The sequence below is a fragment of the Ambystoma mexicanum genome, chromosome 7p (assembly GCF_040938575.1).
Source record: "Ambystoma mexicanum isolate Mex_15411 chromosome 7p, UKY_AmexF1_1, whole genome shotgun sequence".
NCBI lineage: Eukaryota > Metazoa > Chordata > Amphibia > Caudata > Ambystomatidae > Ambystoma > Ambystoma mexicanum.
Window position 1 is genome coordinate 837,149,801 of NC_090939.1, and position 17,471 is coordinate 837,167,271.

The 17,471-nt window shown below is 53.4% G+C and overlaps 1 protein-coding gene across 2 annotated transcripts in view; it reads left to right on the forward strand.

The window, feature by feature from the left end:
• The window catches only part of NALCN (sodium leak channel, non-selective), a 3,431,684-nt gene that overhangs the window by 3,086,364 nt on the left and 327,849 nt on the right, over positions 1-17,471 (forward strand). For both annotated transcript variants that reach the window (XM_069637002.1, XM_069637001.1), the window contains one exon: positions 4,534-4,640. In XM_069637002.1, coding sequence (XP_069493103.1) covers positions 4,534-4,640 — 107 coding nt within the window. The remainder of the gene's footprint in view (positions 1-4,533; positions 4,641-17,471) is intronic.

Sequence of the window (17,471 nt, forward strand, 5' to 3'; positions counted from 1 at the left end):
AATAGGCAATCATCTGATCATCCTATATAATGACAATGAAGTGCACAGTTCATTATTCCTAAAAAGGGGCATCAACCAGATTTCTTATACATGTCATGATGCCAATCTTATTCAAAAGATCGACATCTATCCCATCTTTGGGGGGGGCAGACTGCAAGGGATCCCAGGTCGGTGTATGGGTTTAAACAGGGTGTTTGATGGATGCACAAAAACAGTCTCCCATTCAATACCCATCGATGGGAGTGGTTAAAATGTTTACAAAATTGTAAGCAAGAAAGAGGGAAGAAGGCATACAGAAGGTTAGCAAAACTATTGATATCCTGATTTTCACATAATTGACAAGGGCATTGAGTTAACTCCATATCTCATTCACCCAGAAATGTATAAAGTTCCTCGTCAATGTTGTGTCCTAACGGGAACTTGCTCTCAAAATCTATAATACGTCTGGTCTCCCATTGTCTCAACAGTTTTTCTCTATCTCCTCCCCTTGATCCAATGTTAACTTGTTGTAAACCCATAAATGAGAAGTCACATAGCTTCCCTTCATGTCTCTCCCAGAAGTGTTTCGCTATAGGGTATGCATAATCATGATTTTTGATGGCTCTGATATGCTGTTGTATGCGTATCTTCAGTTTGCACTTGGCACTCCCTATGTACCATTTGTTACATGTGCATTTCAGTGCATATACAATGTACTCAGAATCACAAGTGATTCTGTCCATAATGGTGATAGCTTTCTTGAGTATTGGGTGTTGATATGTGGTGCACTCCTCCGCAAACTCGCATATCTTGCATTTTCTGCATTTATAAAAACCCTTCTTTCTGGGATTTAGCCAGGTAGGCTGAAGGGAAGTCATTTCCGATGGCATAAAACTGCTGACTAACTTGTCTTTAATGTAGGAGCACTTCCGAAATGAAAATTTCGGGTAATTACCCAGTGTTTGTCTCAGATCAATGTCCACAACCAATGAGTTCCAATGTTTCCGTATAATGCTTTTGATGGTCTTGGCTGATTGCCCATACGTCAGTATCAGACGAGTTGCAGCCTCTTTGTCTATGCTCGGTATCCTATTAGTGCGATCCAATAATTACGTTGACCTCTCGCATTGACGTGCCTTGAGATGTGCTCTCTGAATGATTTGTTTAGGGTAACATTGTTTTTTGAACCCCCATGCTGTAATTTTACTTTCTTCGTCATACGAACTGAGTTCGGAGCAATTCCTCCGTAGGCGTATAAACTTGCCGTATGGGATGCTCCAAACTACATTTTGGCAATGCGCGCTATTAGCATGTAACGGAGCATTTACTCCCATGGTTTCCGAAACAACTTTGTTCTAATCTTCCCATCTTCTATTAGAACTGTGACATCCAGGAAGACTACTTCTTTGGGACTGTGGGTCTCAGTGAATTTGAGGTTGTATTCATTAACATTCAGCTGTTCCACATAGTCCATCCATTCCTCGGAGGTGCACTTCCAAATGATGAATAAATCATCAATGTAGCATTGCCACATGACCACTTTGTTAGTGAACCTTTCATTTTCATATATATATATATATATATATATATATATATATATATATATGTTGGAGTTGGGTTATGAAGGAGTACGTGGTTGAAAAAGGGGTTGAGTAGGGGCTGAGGCTGGTATAGGGGACATAAAAGATAAACGAACAAGGTGGTCGACCACAGTCGATAAAAAAGTGGTGACAAAAATGACTGACCAAACAGAGGTCAATGTAACAACGGTTTCTCTATTACTTGGTTATACAATGTCTAAAAAGTACCCCAATAACTTTGCACCCTACATTAAAGAAATTAAATAAATGTTATGATCATCAACCATTCCTGAATGAACTTCCGAATATTCACAGAAGATATAAAAATACATTCCAGTCGCCAAGGGTCCATTTTCAGAGAGCTTGAAGTTATCCAAAACCTTGATGCAGTCTAGGCAGGCCTCGGACAGCAGCATCAGTCTATACGTGCAGAAGCCTTCCCTATGGGACAGAGATAGGAAGTATGTATAGGACAGTTCATACATGGTAAACTGTGTTAGTCCTAGCTTTTGAAGGTACAGTAACATAATCATATAATATTAGCATTAATGTTATAGTATCAACAATAAAAAATAATATGATTAATTTGTGTATATAGTGCTTAGCCACAATGGGGTGAACAAACACTTCAAATCTAGACCACATTTTCATTCAGTTTGCATATTCAGATGGATAAAATGCTGAGTTAGCTCTGCCAGTATTCAATTTAAATGTAATTATTCAGGTATGTCTGTTTCTGAAAAGGAGTTCTGCTCATCAGTGCCCCTGTCATAAAAGATGCATAACATACTAGTGCATTAATGTGCCTTTGATGTGCCCTTCACCTGACATCTACAGAGGCTGCTAAGCAGCGGCAGCAGGGTAGGCTCCAGGGTACCATATGAATTTTTGTCAGCTGCTGAAACATGAATTTCCAACAGGCATAGGTGGCTTTTTATTCATCTGCACCTCTGTTTCAGAACATAATAATTGTGTACCCTAGTAAGCATGGTGGCATGTTAAACTATGAAAATATGTCATGCCTGGTTTCAGCAAGGGGGCTACTAGTGTCACATACATATTGAGCCAACAGAATCGGATAGTATACTAGTGTCAGCTTAGTGAACAGTGCTCAGTTATGACAGGGATGTGTATTAGCTGTCTGGTATGGGTGTCTCTACAATAGCCATGTGGTACAATGTCCAGGATTCCACCTTTTAATCCTCATGGAGGAAGGGCAACACCTTCCTTCCAGGGCACAGGAACCCTCCACAGGAGGTCACCTTGGAGTTGGTGCTTCAAAGGCAACACTTAGATTACAAAGACACTCTCTCACCAGGGTGCTGAACACTGGAGTCCTTTTGAAATAGAAGACATAGGAAGGGGTGGATTTAGAGTACCCAGAGTAGAGAGGCAGGCTGAGAGAGTGGTTACACTATCTTGGTTTCTGCTAGGGCTCTCTACAACTTCCTGCCCACCTTATTTCCTGCAGCCAAAGCACTCTGAGTGGTTTGCACTCAGTAAAGGCATCTTACAAAGGACTTTCTCCCTAACCATTTGGGCCTCTCAGCAATCTTGGAGTCCAGAGGCAGCTGGAACCCTGTTATATCACCTCAAGACCTCTTCCAGCTGGTTTGACTGTGCTCAATCGACTTTGGGCTGCTGCAGGACCTTCAGTACTGCTTTTGCCACTCTACACATCAACTAACCGCTTACCTAGCTTTTGAGGCATGCAGATGCCAGGTCAGCTGATTGAATTGGACTGCCTCATTTCGACCCAATCACTGGCTCAAATCCATGGAAGCAACTGATATGAATGTCAACTCGAAGTGCTAGAAGCCATCGACTTACCAATTTCGAATGCAGTCTGATGCAGCTGAAATATAGTTTCACCACCCATTCAACTGCAACCTCGAAACCATTGGAAGTCATTTATTCGACCGTCTCAAATGCTGGCTTGAACCAGTGGGATCCTGCACATGAAACAGACTTGAAGTCGACTCACCAGTGGGACCACATTACTCAAACATCTCAACCTCCGCACACTGGCTCCACCGCAGTGAAAGTTCGTAGCAGCCCAGATCAAGACTGTCAAGCACCCAGAACACGAGCTAAAGGTACTTTAAAATGGCTCTGTCTCCCTGGTCCAACTTTAAAGGACCATAGTGAATTTTAAGCCCTCCTTAATTGCCTTTTTCAACATGTCCTTGAAAATTGTTCTTGCTTGTGAGCTCCTATTGCCTGAACACCCCTGCTTATCAACCAAAAGGGCCCTTCTTGATCAAAAGGCTGTATTTTCTGTGTTCCTATTACAGGGTTGGGTCTTTAGTATATTTAATTAATTGATGCATGTATTGTTTTTATTAAAGTACATATTGTTATAGAGCCTTGATAGGACATTATTATATCTTGGTACCACCAAGCCAGTGGTGTTTGTTTTACAACTGTGCCGGGCTCACACCCCTCCGGAAGCTTTGGCTATGCTCAGCCCACGTTACCAAAAGAGGCGAAAGAGGTACAGCTATTCAGTGTGCCGGTTTCACGTTTCTGATTGGGATTGGTGCTGGTTTAGTAGTAGTGTGGGTCTGAGTAGGGATTTTAACCACTACTCATCCATGTACTCCTGCAGAGCAATAGTCATTTTGTCATAGCTACACACTGATGCATTCATAAGGAACATTCAACCATTGTTTTTTTACATCAGGAAATCATTTGAAAATCAAAAACCTGCATGTTTCAAAAAGTCCTGTATCTATAAATAAGCATAACATTTACTTAACACTACAAGAGGATGGAAAATCAGGCACCTTTGTTGTTGCTGGTATTGAAATTTGACTTGTATCTGAATATGTGTTGCATAGGAAGGGAACGATTCTGTATCCAATTCAAGGAATCCCCTGCTTTCTTTCATAACAACCTGAAACTAATATGTTGTTTCTCTTGTGTTGAAATGTACTAGAGCTTCTCAAAGATTCTCTGTCTGATTGAACTTTAGGATGCCTGCTATGGGATATTCCGAATCAATGTCAGTGTCTCCAAGAACCTTAACTTGAAACTGAAACCAGGAGAAAAAAAGCCAGGATTCTGGGTTCCAAGAGTCTGGTAAGTTATTTTCCTCTTGGAAATTGACATTTCAAGACAACCCAGTTTCACTCTAATTCATAACTTAATTTGGAACAAGTCTAAGTATATTGAGCTCATTAACCCAACAGATCCATGACGTGCACACTTTGCAAATTCACAAAGCAGACTGGCAGGGATGTATACACCTGCATTTGCATAGAATGTAACTTTTGTCCTGGAAGGGGGGGGGTGTAATTTAAATTTTGCATAATGTTTCTTATCCACATAAGGGATTAAAAGGCCTTAATCTAGATGTCCAGCGGTTTCACTATGCACACTTTAAAGCATGTGCTGTCTGGTTCATCTTCTGTAAAAGAGAAACGGAGATCTGTTGACTTCAACACATCTCTTTATCAAGTGGACCAATGGAAATTCAAGAAAGGGGTGCATGCCGATCATTTGCATATTCATTGACAGTTCAGATGTAAAACTGTGCACAGTGTTGTCAGTCCTCCACAGCTGTGCATGGCTCTATCACAGATCAATGTACATTCCCTAGTAGGTAACTGTGTGCCAGAAGCAGATGCTCTCATTTGGCTTCTTTTCCTGTGCAATTATTGGTACACAGCTACTGTACCCAAAATGGATAAATGGTGATGGCAGATTGAGCAAGTGGGGTGTCTACTAAAGGGCAAATGTCACAAAAGGGTGCATATGTGCTAAACAATTGTTGCAATCAATCACTCAATCAAACTATTAATCAATGTTATGTATGTAAGCATGCATACATGTACTTTTCTTTAGCATATATCTAGGTTTGTAGCAACAGAGCGCTATACAATATTGGGGAACGGTACAATAGTTATTACTGAGATATAGGTTGGACAGAGGAGCCAAGGCGGTTTCTACTGGGTTTCAAGATCAGTGGATGAGGAGAGATGTGTACAGTCATGATTCCCTTTGTGATGTGGATGAGGGATGGAGATGTTCTGGTGTGTATTGAGATTGTGTGCTTTTGCTGCTAAGTGAGGGAAGGCTTATTTCTCAAGTTATTCTTTTTTCTTTCTTGCAGAGCTTGTTTTGTAGCCTGGTGGGGTTAAGGTTTCTTGTGTTGTCTTATTACCAAACAGACTATTTATTTTACTATTAAAAAGAGTTCTAATATCAGGGATCATTGAAATCGAGACTGCCCGCCGAAGCTGGATGGCAGAGCTGGCCACGACCAAAGGCCAGAACATAAGGCTGTGTCCCGAGCTCTCTGCAGCTCTGCTGCGTTTCTTGTCCAATATGGCACCACAGCAACCTGCAGAGCTCATAGAAGCTTGTTACCCATGATACGGGATATCCCTTGTAAAGATGACGGCTGCCAGTGAAGCATGTATTACCTGCCTGCAGCACAGAGCACACCAAGGTGCTGATTGGCCAGGGATCATTGAAATCGAGACTGCCCGCCAAGTACCAAATGGCGCAGCCGGCCACGACCAAAGGCCAGGACATTAGGCTATGTCCCGAGCTCTCTGCAGCTCTCCGCTGCTTACTGCCATGGACGCTGATGTTGCGAACCCAGTCAAACCTAGGTCGCTGCATACGGAAGGTAAGCCCGTTGTATATATGCATGCAAATGGCTCTGTTGCATCTGGCCCATATCACTACGCTCCTATGTATTGCCAACATATCACTGTGCTTCCCCGCCCGACCCCTTCCTACCCACTGCAAAGCCTTGCTCTGTGTCTACACGACAGTGCAGATTGTATACCAAGACACTGTATTAACACCACCACAACAGCCTGAATCACCCAATAGTGCTGACTTGCACGCCACCACTACCCCACCCACCGCCTCAGCTAGGAATATAACACTAGGCACGAGGCTCGCCAGGTCGAACACCCACTGCTGGCCTGTATCCATCCTAACCAGAAATGCCCACTTAGGCATGAGATCACGCCTGAGATCTAATCCCCCTTCAATTCTAGCCTCTTAGACACCCCTGACAGTAGCCCATCATCTGGCCCATCTACTCTCAAACATCCTCACCTCCAGTCCACTAGAGTCACCACTGGCAAACACAAAATAGGCCAGCTGAACCTAGCAACCGACTGCTGCCAGGCCCCAATCAACAACTTTTTGGCAGCCCTAAGTACCCAGCTGCCATGTTAGGAAGACCAGGTCTCCCGCTTCACCACAAGCTATGACTGCCCTGCACACAGGTTCCCATCCATCCATCCTAAAAGGAGCCCTAGTCAATGCAAGATTACTCCCAGCCCTCGCCCTAGGCATATATGACCTGTTCACAACCCAAGACCTAGACCTGTTAGCTATAACCATACCAATGGTATATAAGGCGCTATATAAATGCAAAATAACATAACATAACATAACATAATGGAAACCTGGCTGCATCGAGCTTCAGGCCCAGCATTGTCACTAGCACTCTCCCACACTAGAACAAGCTAACAGTGATCCTAATCATAAAGGTGAAACAGGAGGAGAGAAGAGAAGAGACATGCCTCTTTTGCCTTTTGTGGTAAGGTAAGCCGGCTAGACTCTTAGGGGGTAATTCATAGAATTCAGCGCACAAGTGGCGCACGTGGCTGGCGCACAGTGTGCGCGTGCGAATCCCTGCGCCAGCCGCGTGCGCTTAAAATCCATTTCCGCGCACAGCGTATTCATGGATTCCAACCACCAAAACCAGCCGTGGCGCACAGTGGCGCAGCAACCCTGCAGCAGCGCCAGTTACGCCCCCAAGAACGCCTCTCGCGCAGGGAAAAGCCATCAATATACCCAATCCAGCGCAAAGGGCTGCGCTAACCCTGTACCAGCACGGCAAGCGGGCTACGTGTATCACTGGGGTGCGCGGGAAGTACCTCACGCGATTGGCCACGTGCGAGCAGGGTATGCGTATTTCAGGGGTGCGCGGGAAGTTCCACACGTGATTTCTGCAGGGTACGCGTATCTCAGGGGTGCGCGGGAAGTGCCACACGCGATTTCAGCAGAGTACGTGTATTTCGGGGTGCGGGGCAAGTTTCACACGCGATTTCAGCAGGGTACGTGTCTTTCAGGGGTGTGCGGGAATTTCCACATGCGATTGGGCCCGTGCGAGCAGGGTACGCGTATCTCAGGGGTGCGTGGGAAGTGCCACACGCGATTTCAGCAGGGTATGTGTATTTCAGGGGTGCGCGGGAAATTCCACATGCGATGGGGCCCGTGCGAGCACAGTACGCGTATCTCAGGGGTGCGCGGGAAGTGCCACACGCGATTGCAGCAGGGTACGTGTATTTCAGGGCTGCGCGGGAATTTCCACACGCGATTTCATCATGGTACGTGTATTTCGTGGTGCAGGGGAAGTTTCACATGCGACATCAGCAGGGTACGTGTATTCCAGGGGTGCTCGGGAAGTTCCACACGCGATTCCATCAGGGTACGTGTATTTCAGGGTGCGCGGGAAGTTCCACACGCGATTGGGCCCGTGCGAGCAGGGTACGTGCATTTCAGGGGTGCGCGGGAAGTTCCACACGCGATTCCATCAGGGTACGTGTATTACAGGGGTGCGCGGGGAGCACCACACGTGAATTGCACGTGTGGGTCCTGCCAGGTGTTCCCTCTACACCCTCCACGGCCCCTGCAGGTGGCTCACACCACAGGGGCCTACCCTGCACATGTCCTGCAGGCACACCATCCACCATGGCCATGACCCCCAGCCAACCCACATGTCAACTTGCACTACTGCCCACCAACACATGTCCCCCTGTACCCCCAGCCACCAGGGACACCCTCCACCAGGCCCCCACCCATGTCTCCCACCACCCCCACCCCCCAGCAGTGCAGGGGCACCCTCCACCAGGCCCCCACCCATGTCTCCCACCACCCACACCCCCCAGCACTGTGGGGCACCCTCCACCAGGCCCCCACACATGTCTCCCACCACCCCCACCCCCCAGCACTGTGGGGCACCCTCCACCAGGCCCCCACCCATGTCTCCCACCACCCCCACACCCCAGCACTGTGGGGCACCTGCCAGCAGGCCCCCACCCATGTGCAACTCATGTCTCCCACCACCCCCACTCCCCAGCACTGTGGGGCACCTGCCAGCAGGCCCCCACCCATGTCCAACTCATGTCTCCCACCACCCCCACCCCCCAGCACTGTGGGGCACCTGCCAGCAGGCCCCCACCCATGTTCAACTCATGTCTCCCACCACCCCCACACCCCAGCACTGTGGGGCACCCTCCACCAGGCCCCCACCCATGTCTCCCACCACCCCCACCCCCCAGCAGTGCAGGGGCACCCACCACCAGGCCCCCACCCATGTCTCCCAGCACCCCCACCCCCCAGCCACCAGGGGCAGCCTCCACCAGGCCCCCATGTCTCCCACCACCCCCACCCCCCAGCCACCAGGGGCACCCTCCACCAGGCCCCCACCCATGTCTCCCATCACCCCCACCCCCCAGCAACCAGGGGCACCCTCCACCAGGCCCCCACCCATGTCTACCACCACCCCCACCCCCCAGCACTGTGGGGCACCTGCCAGCAGGCCCCCACCCATGACTCCCACCACCCCCACCCCCCAGCAGTGCAGGGGCACCCACCACCAGGCCCCCACCCATGTCTCCCAGCACCCCCACCCCCAAACACCAGGGGCAGCCTCCACCAGGCCCCCACCCATGTCTACCACCACCCCCACCCCCCAGCCACCAGGGGCACCCTCCACCAGGCCCCCACCCATGTCTCCCACCACCCCCACCCCCCAGCACTGTGGGGCACCCTCCACCAGGCCCCCACCCATGTCTCCCACCACCCCCACCCCCCAGCACTGTGGGGCACCTGCCAGCAGGCCCCCACCCATGTCTCCCACCACCCCCATCCCCCAGCACTGTGGGGCACCCTCCACCAGGCCCCCACCCATGTCTCCCACCACCCCCACCCCCCAGCACTGTGGGGCACCTGCCAGCAGGCCCCCACCCATGGCCAACTCATGTCTCCCACCCCCACCCCACCCCCCAGCACTGTGGGGCACCTGCCAGCAGGCCCCCACCCATGTCTACCACCCCCCACCCCCCAGCAGTGCAGGGGCATCCTCCACCAGGCCCCCACCCATGTCTCCCACCCCCCCGACCCCCCAGCACTGTGGGGCACCTGCCAGCAGGCCCCCACCCATGTCCAACTCATGTCTCCCACCACCCCCACCCCCCAGCACTGTGGGGCACCCTCCACCAGGCCCCCACCCATGTCTCCAACCACCCCCACCCCCCAGCACTGTGGGGCACCTGCCAGCAGGCCCCCACCCAAGTCCAACTCATGTCTCCCTCCCCCCCACCCCCCAGCACTGTGGGGCACCCTCCACCAGGCCCCCACCCATGCCTCCCACCACCCCCACCCCCCAGCACTGTGGGGCACCTGCCAGCAGGCCCCCACCCATTTCCAACTCATGTCTCCCACCCCCCCACCCCCAGCACTGTGGGGCACCTGCCAGCAGGCCCCCACCCATGTCTCCCACCCCCCCACCCCCCAGCACTGTGGGGCACCTGCCAGCAGGCCCCCACCCATGTCCAACTCATGTCTCCCACCACCCCCACCCCCCAGCACTGTGGGGCACCTGCCAGCAGGCCGCCACCCATGACTCCCACCACCCCCACCCCCCAGCAGTGCAGGGGCACCCACCACCAGGCCCCCACCCATGTCTCCCAGCACCCCCAGCCACCAGGGGCAGCCTCCACCAGGCCCCCACCCATGTCTCCCACCACCCCCACCCCCCAGCCACCAGGGGCACCCTCCACCAGGCCCCCACCCATGTCTCCCACCACCCCCACCCCCAGCCACCAGGGGCACCCTCCACCAGGCCCCCACCCATGTCTCCCACCACCCCCACCCCCCAGCCACCAGGGGCACCCTCCACCAGGCCCCCACCCATGTCTCCCACCACCCCCACCCCCCAGCACTGTGGGGCACCCTCCACCAGGCCCCCACCCATGTCTCCCACCACCCCCACCCCCCAACACTGTGGGGCACCCTCCACCAGGCCCCCACCCATGTCTCCCACCACCCCCACCCCCCAGCACTGTGGGGCACCTGCCAGCAGGCCCCCACCCATGTGCAACTCATGTTCCCCAGCCAACATGTCATCACAATCTAGATCCCTGGTCCCTATGGTCAGCCTCCAAATGCAAAACACCCACCCGAGTATTGCATCCACCCACTGATAATTTGCAATTACATCACAGAACACCAATTGCAAGTTCCGAAACAAACACATTTCCCTCACATACACCCAATCTAACTACACTAACTAATAAAATAAACTATATACAAAAATGTGGCCAATGTCCGAAAGGTCCAAATAAAATCAAAACAAAAATGAAACCTAACACTACCTACATAACTATGTACAAGGGCAGCGGGCTAGTTTGACGGCTCACTTGTGGATATCCCGGGCCGGGGCATCATCGAACTCCTGCTCAATGTCCCGGAGGCGGTCCTCCTCCATGGCCCCGAGGGACCGCAGGGCCATCGACGTGTCCACCTCCAAACCCCTGCGGATTGCCTCGAGGCACTCAGCCCGCCTCAGGGCCCTCCGCATGGAGTTCTCCGCCCTGACCATTGTGGGCCATGCCTCTTCCGCCCGCTGCCACTCCGCATCTATGGCGTGGCCCAACCGCTGCCACACGGAAGACACTCTCTGTCCTGGGTCCTCCTGCCCTCCGGCCGATGCCTGCCCCTCCGATGTTGAAGGCCCCGAGTCTTCATGGCTCCCACCACGTTGCTGCTGCTGCTGTGACTCTGCCCGTGGACTGCCTCCTGCTGCCTGCACATCCTCCGCGGCTGGGGTGCAGTCGTAGATGTGGCCACCCCTGCTGGACGTCCGACTCCCGACTGTGGCAGGGATGCCTCCTCCACCAGCCTGGCCGCACCGTCAGAGGCAGCTCCACAGGGCACCCAGGTGACTGATGGGTGGGAAGATGGCACGGAGGACGACTGGCGCGTAGGGGGTCCAGTTGAGGAGGGGGTCGTAGCAAGCCCCATCATACGGAGGAATCCGGCCTGGGTGACCTGTCCCAGCAGGCTGACGTGGTCAACGAGCCATTCGAGATGACGTGCAGTCTCCTCATGAAAAGACTGCAGGTCACCTCGCATGGCCCGTTGACGCCATGCCACACCAGTCAGGACAGGCTCAACCCGGACCCGGACAGCCACGTCCGCAGGCAGAGGAAGGCCAGTTGATGTGAGCTCATCCCCTGCCTGAAAATGGGTCTGGACGTAGGCATCCCTGCTGGTGCAAGATGATGCAGGGACAGGATCAGGGACAGGATTGCACACAGGCACCTCCGCGGCGGCCTGTGCTGCCTCCTGTCCCTGGTCCTGCACTGCACCACTAGCACCATTGGGATCCCCACCTCCAGACCCCGTCTCTGGTGCTTGCACGGCCTCCTCCTCCACCAAACCCCCCACCAACCTGGATGACTCTGTGCCATCTTCCCCTGTTGGGCCCTGTGGGGTCCCAGCTGCCCCTTCTGCTGCCGAGGAGTCCAACTCCAACCTCCGCCTCTTGGACCTCTCCCCGGCAGCTGCGGCCTGGGACGCGGCACCGGACTCCTCACTCCCCGACGAGATGACAACATGGGAGGGGAGCTGGGCCTTGCGTCTCTGGCTGGCGGTGGGATCCCCGCTGCTGTGCTCCACAGCACCTTCTCCGCCCTCTTCATCAGTTGACGCTGCAGACAGGGAGAAACAAAACACAGGCATCAGGGCACTGTACAATGGACACATACACACATGACAGTTGTACATGAGTGGCATTGGCAAACCTCAGACATGGCATCACAATCCCCAACACACATGTCATTTCAACTCGCACACATGAGCCATACCACAGCCATATCGCAACTGCCAGCACCATCCATACACATACAACAGCTTGAGCAGGCAAAGGTGAGCCAGACATCACATGCAACACAGGAAGTGCACCACACATGTACACACACCACCACACTTGCATGCATGTGTACACCCCTGCCAAGTGTCGCAGTGTTCAGACGGGCATCCATGTCACATCTGCCAATCAGGCTTCCACATACCGCTGTCACATGCATCCATGTTGCATCACTGTTGCACCCTTGTCAAATACACACACATGCACATGTACACAGTGCTGATACATGCAGCCGAAAACAACATACATGCGTGACATCACGGACATGTCTACTTACATACACATTCATCCAAACATGTGTGCCCACACAACTGCATTTGGCATGCAAGCCTACACACACAAGCACCATCCATGTCTCACACATTCCAGCCCTCGCATGTGTTAGCCCCACGGCCCTGTACACGCCCACCCATACTCGACCCCATACAAACAGATGTGCAACCTGCACACTAGTGAAAAATCACCACACGCACTGCTCACAATCAGGATGCATGTACACTTACCGCTCGACTCCAGACGGGTCGGCCTCTCAAGGACCTGGGCATGGAGCGCTGGGGATATGCGTTCCAGGACCCTCATCTGTTCTTCCGACAAGTGGCTCCGGCGCCCCTTGGCATCCGCTGCCTTCAAGAGGCGCCGGGCCTTGTTCAGGGTCCTGGACCTGAAGTTCTCCCAGAACTTCTTGAGATGTTGTAAGTCGCGGACTGCCACCCCCTCCGCGTTGATGGCAGTCACAATGTCAGTCCAGATCAGAGTACGTCCTTCCTTGTCGGCGCGGGAACTGTCGAAGGGGGCATCATACTGCCCCAGGACTTGCTCCACCAGGACACCAACTTCGGTGGCACTGAAGCTGGTGCCCCTCTGCCTCTCTGGCCGGGGGTTGTCAGTGGTCTCAGATGGTGTTTGCCCCGACATGACAACCCCAGAGGCAGGAGTGGGTGGGCAACTGGGTCCTGGGGCTGGGCTGTGGAGCGATGGAATCCCAGTCGGGAGTCTTCGGTTCCAGCAGGGGTGTTCACAGCAACAGCACTCCTGGCTGATGTGCAGGCAGCAAATGACAGGGCACGTGGGCAGCAGGCAGTCAGGCAGCAGCAGATGGCAGGTGGGAGTGTGCTCGGGGCTCTGGGGGGCAGTAGTTCGGCCTTCTGGGCAGGAGCGTGGTCTTCCGTGTGCTTACGCGTGACCAGCTTGATACGGAGTGATTTGGCACGTGAAAAATCTGCACGTCAGTGTGTAATTCGAGGAAAGGCCCTTAGCGCGTAAGCGCGTCTGCACGCATACGCATTTTCATTGGACAGAAGGCCCCTCAAGCGCAAGCGCCCCTGTGATGTGATGCGTACAGACGTGCATGGGCATTTCAGCGCGCGTGAAAAACTGCACGTCCGCGTGTAATACGAGGAAAGGGCTCATGCGCGTAAGCGCGCGTGGAAAACTGCACGTCCGCGTGTAATACGAGGAAAGGGCCCATGCGCGTAAGTGATGTGACGCGTGCGTGCGTTTCCCTCAGCATGGGTTAAAGGTGAGCGGGCCCAGCAGTTCGCTGTACGTGCCATTCGTGGAGACCGACGTGTGTTGCTGCTTCCTGCTGTTTCGCGCGCCATCACAACTTCACAGCTATCAAGGACGTATCTCTTCTTTTGGCGGGGGTATTGGCTACGCGTGTTTTTCTGCATCGCGCTAGTCAGACGGTGAGTCGCACACGCTCTTTTTCCCACTGCGGGTGCCCCTGTGTATTGCACCCATTTTCAATGTCATAGTAGCCTGCGTGTCCCACGCGTACGCGTTAATCGTGTTACTGGGTGCCACCGCGTACTGCGGGAGGTTGAATCCACGCACGTAGGCTGCAGGGTTGCGTGCACGGTTTTACTGCAGTTTTGGGGTGCCGGAGCGTTGCATGACCCGTCACCACATCACCGGGGTCACATACAGCTTTGCAGGTGCAGGGGGGCTGTTAACATCTTGCTTCCCACCCCCTTCACCCCAATTGCCCAGGTCAATTGTGGTGAACACCTCCCATTGGCACCACTCCATCTGTACCAGCACTACTACATCTGTGCCATGGTTGGGAGGGCATCAAAGGTGAGGGGCGCCTCAGCTGGGTGTCCTCCTCATGGCGGGCGTGGTCGGGGACGTGGCCGTGGTGACCAGGGAGTAGGGGGACTCCAAGGTGTCCAGGGCAGCCACAGAGGGGGAAGAGGCAGGGGTGCACCACTTGAGCACAATGTTGTGCCATGTGTCGGTGCAGCCATGCCACCACCCACTGTGGTTCCGGGGGATGCAGCTCTTGCATCTGGCACTGCCACCCGTACGACCCGGCAGTCCATTCCATCGACTGCCACGGGCCCAAGGGTAGTGGTAACTGCAGGTGCAGCTGTGGACACCGCCACCCAGGCTCAGGGTCTGCCAGCGCAGGCTGCGTTGTCATTTGAAGAGCCCTTGGTAGATCTCCAACAGGCCAGGGGGGAAACCATAGGGGCACGCCGGGCTGCTCAGACCAAGACACGTGTCCCTGGGGCAGTCATGTCATCTGCTGCCCCGAACAGCCGGGTGTTGGCAAGTGCAGGGGCAGATGCACCCAACAGCACCCCGGTTGTGAGTCTGCCAACCAGGACCGTTGTGGTCAATGACCCTGCCACAGCTGATGTTGCTGCGCAGGGTCCATTAGTGGGCACCCAGCTGCCACTGACACAAGTCAGGCCTTTGGTCATCCCTCCACCTGCCACTCCCTTGCCTCGATCCACCGAACCCACTGGCCATACTGGTCAGGGCGGCATTAGCCAGCCAGGGTCTGCGCCACAGTCCAAGAGGAGGAAGGTTGCACCTGCAGCACAGGCTGGGACCCCACACACAGCCACGACCTCCTGCACGTCGAGGAAGAAGCCTTTCTGTAAGCAGGAACTGGACTTCCTCGTGGACTACGTGCGGGGCCACAGCCGTGACATGCTAGTGGGTGCCAATAGTCAGACTACGGCTGCCCAACGTGACACCCACTGGAAGCATGTTGCGGAACATGTCAGATCATTCGGCCATGAGGTGCGCACGGCGCAGGAGTGCAAAAAGCGTTGGAATGACATCAAGCGCAGCACTAAGGCTAAGCGTGCCTCAAATTACAACTTGACTCTGGTGACTGGCGGTGGGCCTGCACCAGAGGAGGAAGAACTCACTCTGCATGAGGCTCTCGTTGCGGAGTTCATACCACCTGAATTGGTCGAAGGAGTGGGAGAGATGCTGGACTTTGATGCCGAGTCCATTGAGTGTTGATGCGTGTTTGTTGAGGATGTGTGTGTTTCACTTGTGGGATGTGTTGTGCATGATTGCTGCTACATGTGACGTGTACATGGTTCTGATGTGTAAGTAATGCAATGCTTCCGTCATGCATGTCTCCTCTGCCTGCATGCGGGACTCCATGTGGGCATGCTCCCTTGCCCTTGCCCTCCTCCGCCACTCTGCACCCCAGTTCCACCTTTGCACTGGTCTGCTTCAATCTTGCCAATGTGTAGTTTCTTGTTCATGTGTCCTGTGTAGATGCTAACTTCCAGCGTAGAAACTGCCAGACATATGTCGTGTGGTACAGCCTTAGTACTCGATGCAGGGTATCTCACTTGTACTGTGCATGGGTCAGATGTCCCGCAGGGACATGAGTGCCCATTCATGCTCCATGTGCATTGCACGCATGCCCCTATGTGTTCTTGACTGGATGATCACTGTAATATGTGTCCTTGGTTACATACATTGCCTGCCATCTCATCGGCCTCCCCATGTCAACTGTGGCTCAGTCCTGCGTTGCACACATGTTTAGGCTCTGACAACCTGTGTGGCTCACAGGCCTCAGCCTGTTCAATGGCCAATGACTCTGTCCAACTCTTGTTGTGTCTTCTTCACACGTAGGCGGCCTCCGGAGTTTTCATCATGTGTCCTGCCCACTGTCCCAGCATCATTTGCAGTGTTGTAATTTGAATCACATTAAGCTGTTGATGCCAGTCAACACTGCCTGTCAATACACAGGTGTATGGTCAGCCTTTTGATACCATGCTAGGCATCCCTGCTTTGGTACTGGGGTGGAGGGGTGCTTGGCTTCTAGACATGCTACACATTGAATGCACAATGCACGTGATGTGTGAATTTGACATTGCACTGCCTTCACATTTCCTGGCACACACCATGGAGTGCTTGTACATGTCGGTAGTGAGTGACGTACACATTTTCTGCACTGCATAGACCCACTTCCATGGAAACTGCCACCTTTCAACAGGTCTGATCACAGAAGCTATTCAAAGTAGACCCAGCATGCATGCCAGGTCATATGTTGTGTGTCACATGTCTGCCGGATGCCTTTGCTGTCGGTGTGTGTGTGTGTCGTGTGCTTCTGACATGTGTAGTGACCTTTTTTCTCTCTATTTTTCAGGTGATGACGCAATGGAGGCGGAGGATGGTGTTGTCATGCCAGACACAGGGTTGGTAACACCACATCAACCCGGCACTATTGGGGGTCGTGGGGTGGTAGGCCACGAAAACCCCCAAGTGCTGCAGTCCATCTTGTCTCTGGCTGCCTATGAGTCCAGCCTTGATGACGACTCTGACGTCCATGTTGAGTTGGATGAGCATCAAGTCCATGTGTCAGGGGTGAGTGATTCTGATGTGGAGACTCCTCTGTCTGCGACACCTGCACTGAGGGATCAGACAGTCTTGGTTCCTCCGCCCGCTGTGGATCGGGACGCAGGGTCACCCTCCACACCAGTCACTGATGTGCCTGGGACATCACATCGACGGGGGCATGTAGTCGTGCAGCCACAGGCGGTGCCAACACAGCGAGGACCCCCGGTCCTTGGGTCCCGCAGGGGTCAAGCCCGGCAACGCGGTCGCCGCGCGCAACCGCTGTATACTGAGTGGGAGCAAGACATGACTGCCAATTCCAAACGGCAGGGGGCAGCAATAGAGAACATCGC